General features: G+C 41.5%; 1 protein-coding gene across 1 annotated transcript in view; it reads left to right on the forward strand.

Moving 5' to 3' along the window:
* The window catches only part of FAT4 (FAT atypical cadherin 4), a 215,263-nt gene that overhangs the window by 140,296 nt on the left and 60,694 nt on the right, over positions 1-14,273 (forward strand). The window contains exon 5 of the mRNA XM_063458418.1: positions 4,586-5,508. Within this exon, the coding sequence (XP_063314488.1) occupies positions 4,586-5,508 (923 nt within the window). The remainder of the gene's footprint in view (positions 1-4,585; positions 5,509-14,273) is intronic.

Genomic DNA, 14,273 nt, shown 5'->3' on the forward strand with positions numbered 1-14,273 from the left:
GTATCATAGAAACCCACCTTGACTTTACCCTTTTTGTGAGCTCTCACTTTGCTTTTCGCTCCATGAGCAGTGATGTGACAATACATACAGTGGGGAATACTGTTTTCTATGTTTTAAGATGGGGCAGTGAAATTATGGGATAGATGATATACCATTCCTGACCCTTTGAATGTGAGTACTATAGGTGCTGTGAAATAGGGATCCTTTTGATCTTTGTGACACTATTAAGGCCAACTTCTCCACTGTAGATAAAGTTCTAGAGAACTGATAATTTCCCATGGCACTAATATTGCCAAACCAATGGATACTTAAATAAGTAGCACAACAAAAAGCAGTAACACCTTAATAGGTAACAATCCAAATGCACAACTACAGTTAAAAATGATATACAAGCAGCAACAGTATGACATTGTAGGCAAGGGTTGGCAGCATAAATCACCATAACTGAGAGTCCATATATTGGATCCACGCCAAATCCAATTGTCTGAACCATTGCTGGGTCTGCGGAACAGCTGTAGCCAGGTAAGATCCCAGCTAGTATCTCCAGTAGGTAAAGTGCATATAAAGTTCCTGCACAAAGTCTGCTCTGTAAATTGCAAATGAGAGCTCAACTTACTGACACCAGAGTATTTTTTCTGCTGACCCACATTAAAATAACACTGCAGTGTGATCTGTCCTAGTGCATCCGGTCACTGCCAGAAAGGTTGTGTCCAGAGTTTCCTTCTCAACGCATTCTGTCTAGTTGGACTTTCTCAAGATGGACATATTAATATCTAAACGCTCCTCCCAATCAGGGTCCAAGAGGTAGTATTTAAAGTAATTTTCACTCATCTAAGGTGCAGACCACAAACTTCTTTGCAAAATGACCGGGTGCAAGGTTAGACAGAGATATCTTTTGATCTTCCTACCAGTCCACAGAGCTGCAGAACAAACCATTTGCTGCAGTAAAGTGCTGCAGTAAAGAGTGTGCTATATTATTATATATAGGATATATACCATCCTATGATAACTTCAGTATATTATATGCTCATCTGAACTCACTGTTATCATAAGTGTTTTCTCTACTGTAACTGTACAGTATAAAAATTGCAGCTGTACACTTTTAATGTTATCTCTTTAACCTTTCCCTCTATCTTTAGTACCTGTGTAATGTGGTTTATACTGTAATCATACAAGTTTCCTGAACACTGGCCTTCATAGTACTACACCCTTCCCATTCATGATAGGCAATGATTAATGCCTTCAGGAATCTACACAAAAGAACTCTCTGCTATTCAGGAAGCATCCACGTAAACAAGTCATGAATATTTACAACAATGATATTCCAAGTTTAATTCCAGGGGAAAGCCTCACAGCAGCTTGCTGGTGCCTACTGTGGTGTTACAAATCAGTAACCACATTAATCTCTCTATGTCGCCCTACTGCACACATTCTCTATTTATCTTTTTTTGCAAACGCTATGTGCTATTGTATTTTCATGCTCAGAAATGGCCTTTTTTTCTGCAGTGGAGAAAAAAGTATAATTTCAATATATATTACTTTTGTAGAAACATATTGATTGTCAGTAGATAAATGTTTTTAATAGAAGCATTGATTGCATTTAGCTTTTTATTGATTTCATTTTTATTGGTCTAATATACTGCTTCTACTTGAAATTTGAGGATATGGCAATTTGAAAGTGGACCTGCCATGTGCCAAATGTTTATTTATTTATTTTTTTTTTTTTTTTTTTTATTATAACACATGCCTCAATTTAATATGTTTGGATAAACTTTTCAAATTATTTTATATTTTTTATTATTTATTACTTTTAAAATGTGTTTTTCAACATATTAAATATAAAAAAATATATAATATATCAAAATAAATAAATATATATATATATATATATATATATATATATATAGATATATATATATATATATTTAAATATATATATATATATATATTTAAATATATATATATATATATATATATATATATTAAATATCAAACATTTTTCATAATTGTAAACAAATATTGTTTGAAAAGCTTATCTAAAAATATAAAATCAAGGCCAAATTTACAAAGTTATGAATCTGTACTTTCTTCTATTCACATTGCTAGAAAATATATTGATTACAAATATTATCTAAAGAGATAATTAACCAGCCAGTTTGGCAAGAACTATGTTGTAGACATTAAAAATGATTTGCTGTATTTTGATACCACTTTATCAGGGCAGATATACTTTAAATGTATTATAATATGCAACGAATATATTCACAATAGCATATTTTTTTTTTTATATCTTGCTCTAGACAAGTTGACAAGCACTCCAAACAATTAGCCTAATTGATTCTCTAGCAAAAATCTAACTAGCATTCAGGCCAGTTTAAATCTTTCCTAAACCCTAAAGCTGCTTTTATTAATCTGGCCTTTTGTGCTTTGCCCAGGAAACTGACAATGCTTTGTAATAGATTCTCTTCTCGTATTACTTGTATTACTATTTAATTATTATTATGTTATAATAACACAGCCTGTATCAAAATACATAATATATCATACAAGAAAGAAAATGTACATGGATACATTCCTTGTGGTAAAAAGATAACTGTTAGTATGTCTGCAGTTATAACCTATTAAATAGGAAATACTCTGCAGCTCTAACCAGTTATCCTAACAGGTACAGACAGTGATGTATATATGTTTCTATGCCTTAACAAAGGCCCCCATTCCCACATAGTTTGCAGGCTCATACTTATCCAACTAGCCATCCACTTAGTATGCATTCATACAAAGACACACAATCACCCATACAAGACAACAAAAAATCATAGACATTATCACATACATACATTGACAAACATGCACAATAAGATACATACATGCATAGGCACACTATCACACACAGTCATACACAGACCTACAATTACACATATACATTGAATCACTATCACACACAGTCTCATACATATTAAGGTATATAGACACACACACCTAAACCGAGTCACATACTCACACAAAACCTCTCTCCTCATCCCTAGCTAACCTCAGTCAGAGCTAAAGAGGGGTGAGGAGATGGATTATAATTATTGAAGATCAGGGTGTCTAGTGGGAGGAAGCAGGAGAGCTATGCATTGGCTTGCACAGAATTTCCTGCTCCCACCACCCATGTCAGTGGCCATTTAAAAAAAACTTGGGGTGCCAGTTTCTCACTTCACACGCAGTGCCTAGCCTCGCAGAGTAACTTCCAATTCACAAACCTATTTTTTGCTCTCTTTGAAAAGGCCACACTCCACGCTAGCCTCCAGTTGTGCTACTTTCCCACCTCGTTGCTTGGTTGCTTTCCCCCACTCTGCCCTCCTATTGTGTTTTTATTCTCCACCTCCTCTAGATTGTAATTTCATTTTTTGCAAGGTCCTCATCAACCTATTGTTCCTGTATCATTTTGTAATTGTCACATTTATTGTAACGTTTCACCCTTTATAATATTGTAAAATGCTGCGGAATAAGTTGGCGCTATATAAATGCCAATAATAATAATAGTCATGATGCAATGCATCACATAAGACGCCAAAAATAGTGGAAGATAAAACAATCCTGATACCCCCTACATCCTGGCACAGTTGGCCCAGATCTACTTAGCTTAGGCCAATGTACATCCCTGGGTGTAGAGTACATTATCTGTTTAAACAAATCAAACAACTAATTACATGTACTCTATTGCCTTATCTGTTTATCTGCTGTCCACCCAACAATGTATTTTATAGTTCTATTTAAAGTGAGGATTTAAATGTATTTGTACTATTACTGAAGAATAGCCATGAGTGTTTGTAAAAGCTTTCAGTCTATATTTGTGTATCTCATAAAAATCAGGTTTAATTTGCTTGTTTTTAAAAATTTGAATCAAATACTTTAGGAACATTGTGTGTTGAAAAAAAGGAAAATAACAACAAATAGCAACTGAACTTAATTTTTGAAAATAACCAGACGATGCTGGTGCATGTAACTCAGTTCTTTTTCTATGTTTTTTATAAAGTCTAATCATGGACAACAACATCAAGTGATATATAACATCCATACCACTGATTTTATTAAATCCAAATTTGTTGATTTCTCTTGATACATTATGTAGGAATATTTGTACAAATTTGGAACAACATCAAAGACACATTTTTTTTTACCAGATGCTTCACAGCCCCAGTTTATCTTTTTACTCAAAATTAATCATATAAACATATGAAAAATCTTATTAGAGGATTATTTACTAAAGAGTGGATACATGTAAACATGAAAACAAGACGTGGGAGCAAAAATGTCTGTGGTCAGAGGGTCACAAAGGGCATGAACCCGGGTATATTTTACATGTAAACATAATATAAAAAAATTAAACCAAACTATATACGCTAGAAATGCAACTGATTGAGGACATTTTCTGACTCTGCTTGTTTGTAATATTTTAAAGATAGTCGTTAAGTCACTTTGAATCACAAAACTGCAAAGTGTATTTTGTTTTTGTTAAATATATTATTTAGGGGGATGAGTCATAAAACAGTGAATTGGTTATTTATATTATATTATTGTTTTTTTTCTTTCTATGCAGGCTTGAACTCCAATTTATTTTATAGCATATCCTCTGGAGATAGCATGGGCCAGTTTCAAATTACCAATAATGGTGCCTTAGTCATTCGTCAGTCCTTAGATCGGGAAAGCCAATCATTCTACAGTCTAATGGTTCAAGTTCATGACATGGCCCCTGCTCATCTGACAAGATTCACAAGCTCAGTTGAAGTATCTATCATTTTGTTGGATGTAAATGATAACGCACCAAGCTTCGTGTCTCCAAAACTGACTTATATTCAAGAGAACACTCCCACAGACACCATTGTATTCAGAGCACAAGCTACTGATCCAGACAGTGGCCCAAACTGTTACATCCAGTATTCTTTGCTTAGTTCTCTGGGAAACAAATTTACCATTGGAAATATTGATGGTGAAGTGCGTTTAATTGGGGAACTGGATCGTGAAGACGTTTCCAATTACACCTTAACTATTATAGCTACAGATAAAGGAGAACCATCCCTTTCTTCCAAAATGGATGTTGTAGTCATAGTACTTGACATCAATGATAATAACCCTAGCTTTTCCCAAAATGAATATAAAATTGAAATTAGTGAAAACACTTTAACTGGAACTGATCTCATTCAAGTGATTGCTTCTGATGCAGATGAAGGTGTCAATGGTATGATCCGCTACTCTATCATTGATGGAAATCCAAGTGGTGAATTTAGGATTGATACAGTAACAGGAGTAATCTCAATTACCAAACCATTGGATCGAGAGAGAAAGTCATCTTACTCACTGACCATCCAGTCTTCGGATCGAGGAAGTAACCCTCGCACTGATACAGCGACAGTCAACGTTCTTTTGTCTGATATAAATGATGTCGTTCCTAAATTTGAATTATCACCATATTCCGTCAATGTTCCAGAAAATTTAGAGAGGTTGCCAAAAATTATCCTTCAGGTCAGTAAATTAAACATTTTATTTTATAGAACAATTAAAATAAATGCATATTAAGAGGCAATGCTACTCTTTATTGAGGGGAATTGTATAGCCATCCTATAACTATCTAGATTTCCTCTACATAATGCATTTATCTTGGCTATATATATATATATATATATATATATATATATATATATACTAATTAAGTACTTTAACCATTCATATATATATATATATATATATATATATATATATATATGAATGGTTAAAGTACTTAATTAGTTGGAATTACATGTGACTGCTTCAATAGTTGTTGTCATTTGCATACAAATGTGCTATGCATTACTTTTGTCTGACTAATACAAGATAAGGGAAACTGAAAAATATCTCCATCTCAGATGAATTATGCCATCATCCCATTATTTAGTTAATTCTTTCTTATGATAATAAACATAGTCAGAATCTGTAATATAACCCTTCAAGGACCACATAAAGGTCTATGCTGTCATGCAGTGCAGGGCTCTATGTTAACGGCATAGACCATCATGCATTAAACATTCCAGCCTCCTCTTAGGTTGTGGTCCCCCCTGTCAGCTGATGCTACAATTAGTGGCCCCTGACTGACAGATGAGCTATGTGCAGTACTCAACATGAGCACTGCATGTGGCCCTTTAAGTCCCTTTAAATTGCTGTGGCTATGGGAACGCGCTCAGCTGCAGCGATTCAGAGTCTGCCCCTTTATGAAAGACTATCCCCAGGTTATAAAAAGACCCTGGTGAGCTCTCCCTGCATGTACCCTTGACAACCTAGTGATTGGTGTTGGACATTGCCAGATGTTCAGCACTAACTATAGTTTCAGGAGCAGCAGCATCAGGGGGAGATATCACTGACATTTTGCAATGACAGTGTACAAAGTGCTCTATCTGCACCGTGTTAGCTGTGAAAAGGTATACTTGCAGGGTATCATTGCATTTGAGACCATAGAAAGTATACAAATATAGGGTGTTTAAAGTAGCGGGACACACTTGGTTTGTGACTTTTCCCAAAATAAAGCACATGTTAAAAAAACACAGCAAAACGTTATCTTTGACTGATGTTTGTGATTATATGGTTAAATTAAAAGTGTAAAAATGCTTTTAGTTACATTGCCTGGGTGATATATTTCCTGCAAACATATACTTTGTGTAGCGCAAGCATGTCAAACACAATGAACATATTTGCGGCCCAGTGAGCCGCGAGTACATGCTTTATGTTAAAGCAGAGTAGGCACCTGCTTTCTTCACAGTGCAGGTGCCTACTCTGCTAAAATTTACCCGGCCGGAGAGGAAGCAGGATGCTGGCAGCAGCAAGGGAGCTCAGTCTTCCTGCTCCTCACTGCTCCATCGCCCGCAGTAGTAATGCTGGGTGCCGGAATGTGACGTCATATTCCGGCACCCAGCATCACTAAACTGCATGCCAGGGAGCAGTGAGGAGAAGGTAAGAGATCTCCACATAGAAGATCCCCACTGGACCTCAGGGAATGATGTGAGTGTGTGCAAGAATGTGTAAGTCTGTCAGTGTGTGTGTGTCTGTCAGTGAGTGTGTGTGTGTTTGTCTGTCAGTGAGTGAGTATGTCTGTCAGTGTGTGTGTGTGTGTGTGTCTGTGTGTTTCTGTCAGTGAATGAGTGTGTGTGTCCGTCAGTGAGTGAGTGTGTGTCTGTCAGTGAGTGAGTGTGTGTCTGTGTATGTGTCAATGAGTGTGTGTGTGTCTGTCTGTGTGTTTGTCAGTGAGTGTGTCTATCCGTGTCTGTCAGTGAGTGTGTTTGTGTCTTTGTGTGTGTCTGTCAGTGTGTGTGTGTCTGTCAGTGTGTGTGTATGTCAGTGTGTGTGTATGTCAGTGTGTGTGTATGTCAGTGAGTGTGTGTATGTCAGTAAGTGTGTTTGTGTCTGTGTCTGTCAGTGTGTGTATGTGTGTGTGTGTGTGTGTGTGTGTCAGTGAGTGTGTGTGTGTGTGTGTGTCAGTGTGTGTAAGTGTGTGTGTCAGTGAGTGTGTCAGTGAGTGTGTATGTGTATGTGTCTGCCAGTGTGTGTATGTGTGTGTCGGTGAGTTTGTGTGTATGTGTGTGTGTGTGTGTCAGTGAGTGTGTTTGTGTCTGTCAGTGAATGTGACTCTGTGTGTGTCTGTCAGTGTGTGTGTGTCAGTGAGTGTGTGTGTATGTGTGTGTGTCAGTGAGTGTGTATGTGTCTGTCATTGTGTGTGTGTGTGTCAGTGAATGTGTGTGTCAGTTTGTGTGTGTGTGTGTGTCTGTGTGTGTGTGTCAGTGAGTGTTTGTGTGTGTGTCAGTGAGTGTGTTTGTGTCTGTGTCTGTCAGTTTGTGTATGTGTGTGTGTGTGTCGGTGAGTGTGTGTGTCTGTGTGTGTGTCTGTCAGTGAGTGTGTGTGTGTATGTGTGTGTGTCAGTGAGTGTGTATGTGTCTGTGTCTGTCAGTTTGTGTATGTGTGTGTCGGTGAGTTTGTGTGTCTGTGTGTGTGTGTCTGTCAGTGTGTGTGTCAGTGAGTGTGTGTGTATGTGTGTGTGTCAGTGAGTGTGTGTATGTCAGTGAGTGTGTGTGTGTCAGTTTGTGTGTGTCTGTGTCTGTCATTGTGTGTGTGTGTCAGTGAATGTGTGTGTCTGTGTGTGTCTGTGTCAGTGAGTGTGTTTGTGTCTGTGTCTGTCAGTGTGTGTATGTGTGTGTGTCGGTGAGTGTGTGTGTGTGTCTGTGAGTGTGTGTGTGTGTCTGTGAGTGTGTGTCTGTCTGTCAGTGTGTCAGTGAGTGTGGGTCAGTGAGTGTGTGTGTGTCGGTCAGTGTTGCGATGGCGGTGGCTGGACAGTGGAGTACCTGGAGGTGCACAGAGGCACGCACTGCCACGTCACATTCCGAAGTGACGTCGACATGCTCTACCTTCACAGGGTCTCAAGAAGTAGCGGGAGGATCCACTTTGGCACAGGGTGCAGACGGTGCCATTTGGGATATACCAGAGACTGGACACCGGAGTCGCATTCTGGCAGCGGCAATGGGAGTGGAGTCTGCTTGTTGGCTAGTTGGGGGTGCTGGGATTTAGTTGAGGGGCATGGACTGGGATTTAGTATAGGGGCGGACTGGGATTTAGTACATGTGGGGGACTGGGATTTAGTAGAGGGGGTGCTGTAGTTTACTAGAGGGGGATGCTGTTTGATTTTTTTACACTCTACTTTTCAAACCTACGTTTCTATGAAAATTTTAGTTTTTTGGGGCTTTTTTTGCGGCCCACCTAAGCTTAAACTTTGTTTATTTTTCCTGTGCTAGACTTTGAGTTTGACATGCTTGGTGTAGCAGTTTTAGATTCTGTAACTACTATGAAAGTTGTAATCCTAGCATGCCAAAATTTGCAAAGTTTTAGTTTTAAATTAGTAATTTAGTCCTTACAGTATTTGATTTATAACTTTCAAACATCAATTACAACCCTAGGCACATTGGGCATTTTATAAAATGTGTTTTTGTTTTCCTTTCCTTTCCTTTCCTTTCCTTTATTTTTTTTTTACATTTTATTCATATTTAATATTGTGATACATATATATTAATATTGATAACATTTTGTAAATTCTATATTTGTATATATATGGAAGGGGTTTTCAATCACAATTGTCTCCATCATAACTTTTTTGGTTTTTGCTTCTCAAGTACTGCCAAGCCTCAGTAGCAAGCCAGTTACCAATATCATGCTGATGATTTGCATTAACAATGAAACCGCTGTCCATTAGTGGTTCACTGACTTTGCATCTTTCGGAAAGTTGTTGTAACGGATCACCTGGCACCCCGACTTGGTACCTCCGTTAATGGATGCTCCTAGCGCTTCCTGAGGACTCCAAGCACTCTGGCAGACACCACAATCACCGAATCCGAGAAACCTTTAAATTCTCCCAAGCATATGAATGCTGTAGACCATTGAATAGGAACCATACGAATAGGCTTGTACTCCTAGCAGTCAACTGGAACAGCATGCAATAAATCCTTCCCCCCAATAATGAGACGACACATCACTTTGAGGGTAAAACAGGAACTGAGGACTGGCTCATCCAGCCTGGCTTTTATTTCCAACTCACACATACAGGCCACACCCAGGGGGAGGCATAAAAGAACCAATGACATAGATGTTACCTCCCACACATCCCCTCCCCTTAGTGTGACACATAATCCCATTATGCATACAGTTTAAAATATACTTTTACACAACTTTCCTAACTCTAAAACCATACATCACATTCACATAAAAATACATATCCACAATCAATCCATTCAGGGGAACAACATATTAAAAAATGGCATGGATCAGACCAGGGGTTCAAAAGTTACTAAAAGTATCTTTTAAAACCCCTAGCTTTCCAGGGCCTTCTCTGTGCTGGAGAAGTAATCCAATTATCTCCCAGCACAGAGACAGACTCCATTAACCACATGGTTGCAAAACAACATAAAACACTTTAAAATACATAAAGTCACATTTACACATAACACACAGACATTTCACCTATCCCCAGATAGCTGGGATCTGCACGCACAAAACTACCGAATAGCGCGCAGATCCTACTCACACAGTACAATTGCCATGGAGCTAAAGTCTTTCCCATAGTCTTTCATTATATGAATAGGCTTCATGGTATGGCTATCTGGGGTATCACATTCCCATAAAGTCTGGTCCATAGTCCAAAGGCAAGAGGCGGGCACTCAGCCCCCTCCAAGGACACGTGGCGAGGTCGGTTTCGCCACACTTCTCCCCTTTACCCCCCAGACTAACAGGGTACTTGACCTCCTGACGGTCAGTGCCCTTGTTAGTCCAGCAGCCCACCCACAAGACAGAAACAGCAGAGCAGCCCACCCACAATAAACAGTTACTACACCTGGGTGAGGGAGAATCTTGTCCAGGTTCAGGTGCCTCACCACGGCTGTGTGGGGGACTGGTAGGCTGCCTTGGTAGGTTGCTGAGGGGGCAGAGACCAGCGGTACTCTGTCCTGTTGCCAGCACTACCACGGGAGTAGTCTGGTTGGAGCCTGGTTGCTGGAGACCGACTGTCTCCCCTTTAAATACACCGCTCTGCTGCTGGAGACCGACTGTCTCCCCTTGAGTTACACAACTCTGCTGCTGGAGACCGACTGTCTCCCCTTTAGTTACACAGCTCTGCTGCTGGAGACAGACTGTCTCCCCTTTGGATAAACAGCCCTGTCGTGGGGGGGCAGGACCGACCGTCCCTACCCCCTGTGCTGGAAGTGCAGAGACCACTGTCCCATCTGCACAGGTGTGGGGCTTACAGTCTCCCCCTGGTACATTAAGCTGCCGCTGGGGAGAGGTGGTAACCAGCTCCTCTCCCATTAGAACACTCTGCCGCTGGGGAATGGAGACTGGGCTCTCTATTCCCTGTACGTTAATGATCTGCCGCTGGGGAACAAGAACGGCACCTTCAGCTCCCTGTAACGCACACTGCCGCTGGGGATCTGGGCCGACTGCCCAGCATCCCTGTAGGGCCGGTAGAGAGACCGCAGTCCCATCTCCACCTGCCATCTGTGGGTCTTCCCAGGACCAATCCGTGAGGCCCCTCAACATTTGTGAGTAAGGGCCACCTGCTTCCCCACCTGGCAACTCTGGCTGCTGCTGGGGATCTGGGCCGGCTGCCCAGCATCCTGGTGGAGAGACCTTGGTCCCATCTCTACCTGCCTGTTGTGGTTCCTCACAGGACCAGTCTATGAGGACCCCCACTTCGGGTTCCTCCCGCCACCTCAGGGAAAGACGGCTAACCTCCTCGGATGCAGCCTCTACTCGGCTGCTGTAACGCTCCTGCTGCTGAGCATACTTCCTCTCTTTCGCCAACCGGAATTCTCGGTCCAGCCTTGTGTTTCGCTCGGCCATGACCTGGTTCCAGATCACCCGGCGTGTCTCCATGGGTATATCATCCCCATACTCGGCCACTCGCTGCCTCACCTCGGCCAGCCAATCATCTCCAGAGCTAGAACCTTCCATATTAGTCTGCTCCCAGGGGCGCTGCACGAGTGCTAGCGTTGCCCTCAATTTGTAAATCCAAACAGTGTCTCTGAGCTGCTTTACCTCGCACTAGGACGCCATCCCACCGCTGCCACCAATGTAACGGATCACCTGGCACCCCGACTTGGTACCTCCGTTAATGGATGCTCCTATCGCTTCCTGAGGACTCCAAGCACTCTGGCAGACACCACAATCACCGAATCCGAGAAACCTTTAAATTCTCCCAAGCATATGAATGCTGTAGACCATTGAATAGGAACCATACGAATAGGCTTGTACTCCTAGCAGTCAACTGGAACAGCATGCAATAAATCCTTCCCCCCAATAATGAGACGACACATCACTTTGAGGGTAAAACAGGAACTGAGGACTGGCTCATCCAGCCTGGCTTTTATTTCCAACTCACACATACAGGCCACACCCAGGGGGAGGCATAAAAGAACCAATGACATAGATGTTACCTCCCACACATCCCCTCCCCTTAGTGTGACACATAATCCCATTATGCATACAGTTTAAAATATACTTTTACACAACTTTCCTAACTCTAAAACCATACATCACATTCACATAAAAATACATATCCACAATCAATCCATTCAGGGGAACAACATATTAAAAAATGGCATGGATCAGACCAGGGGTTCAAAAGTTACTAAAAGTATCTTTTAAAACCCCTAGCTTTCCAGGGCCTTCTCTGTGCTGGAGAAGTAATCCAATTATCTCCCAGCACAAAGACAGACTCCATTAACCACATGGTTGCAAAACAACATAAAACACTTTAAAATACATAAAGTCACATTTACACATAACACACAGACATTTCACCTATCCCCAGATAGCTGGGATCTGCACGCACAAAACTACCGAATAGCGCGCAGATCCTACTCACACAGTACAATTGCCATGAAGCTAAAGTCTTTCCCATAGTCTTTCATTATATGAATAGGCTTCATGGTATGGCTATCTGGGGTATCACATTCCCATAAAGTCTGGTCCATAGTCCAAAGGCAAGAGGCGGGCACTCAGCCCCCTCCAAGGACACGTGGCGAGGTCGGTTTCGCCACAGTTGTTTTTCAAAGCTGTTGTATACAACAAACACCGACTCAAAGGAATCCATGTTTAAAATGGAATGAGGCAAAAATGTGATTCTTTGTTGAACTAATTTGCATATGCCCACCCAGAATCCTTTGCGGTAATAACATCATGCAACTTATTGCTTGACTGGTGTACAGATTTTGTTTAACATTGTATCGAATATATACCGTATTTTTCGCTCCATAAGACGCACCTCACCATAAGACGCACCTAGTTTTTAGAGGAAGAAACCCAGAAAAAAAATATTCTGAACAAACTGTCCCATAGTGTTTCTTACTATGGGACAGTTTGTACAGAATATTTTTTTCTCCCCTGTCCCATAGTGTCCCCCCCTCCCATAGTCTTCTCCTCTCTCCCATAGTCTTCACTCACCCCCTCCCCATAGTCTTCACCCACCCCCTCCCCATAGACTTCATCCACCCCCTCCCCATAGACTTCATCCACCCCCTCCCCATAGACTTCATCCACCCCCTCCCCATAGACTTCATCCACCCCCTCCCCATAGTCTTCATCCACCCCCTCCCCATATTCTTCATCCCCCCATCCCCATAGACTTCATCCACCCCCTCCCCATAGTCTTCATCCACCCCCTCCCCATAGTCTTTATCCCCCATCCCCATAGTCTTCATCCACCCCCTCCCCATAGACTTCATCTCCCCCCCTCCCCATAGTCTTCATCCACCCCCTCCCCATAGACTTCATCCACCCCCTCCCCATAGACTTCATCCACCCCCTCCTCATAGACTTCATCCCCCCCCCTCCCCATAGACTTCACCCCCCCTCCCCATAGACTTCATCCCCCCCATAGACTTCATCCCCCTCCCCATAGACTTCATCCCCCTCCCCATATTCTTCTCTCCCATACTGTCCCCCTCCCCTTGTCCCATAATTACTTACCTGTCTTGTAGCGTTGGCCGGCAGCACAGGGCGCACCGCGGTAGTGGAACTTGAATTTCATGTTCCGGTTTCCGGCGGGACTGAAAGGAAATGCGCACTCAGCTTGTGCACACTTCCTTTCAGTCCTGCCGGAAACCGGAACATGAAATTCAAGTTCCACTACCGCGGTGCGCCCTGTGCTGCCGGCCAACGCTGCAAGACAGGTAAGTAAAGCTTCATATTCACTCCATAAGACGCACAGACATTTCCCCTCACTTTTGAGGGAAAAAAAAGTGCGTCTTATGGAGCGAAAAATACGGTATATATATATATAAAAAAGCTACAATACCTTGCACTCAAGCTGCAAAAAATATGTTCTTAGCCGGGTGCACTACCAGGGCTCCAAAATAAATAGCAGAAAGTAGATGGCTGCACTCACGGTCTTCCAAATAAAAATTAACTTTTAATATAACATTTTAAAATCAGGATCAACGTTTCAGTCCTCTCCAAGGACTTTCAAAGAAAGTGTTTATATATGATGTGTAAAATAGTGGAGAGACTTACCCCAGAGTTGAAAACCGGCATTCTGCCGATCCCAGTGCGCATGCGTGACTAACCTCCGCCCCCCAGTGATGACGTCATTGCGTACATGCCGTTGCGGTTACTATGGAAACGCGGCAAAACATTATTATAACCATCACCTTCATGGAGTATATATTATATAGTGGCAACTGGGTGTATGTGATTTGGACACAATAAAGGAGCTGTGGGTTACTATT

This window comes from Pelobates fuscus, chromosome 6 (assembly GCF_036172605.1).
Source record: "Pelobates fuscus isolate aPelFus1 chromosome 6, aPelFus1.pri, whole genome shotgun sequence".
Taxonomy (NCBI): domain Eukaryota; kingdom Metazoa; phylum Chordata; class Amphibia; order Anura; family Pelobatidae; genus Pelobates; species Pelobates fuscus.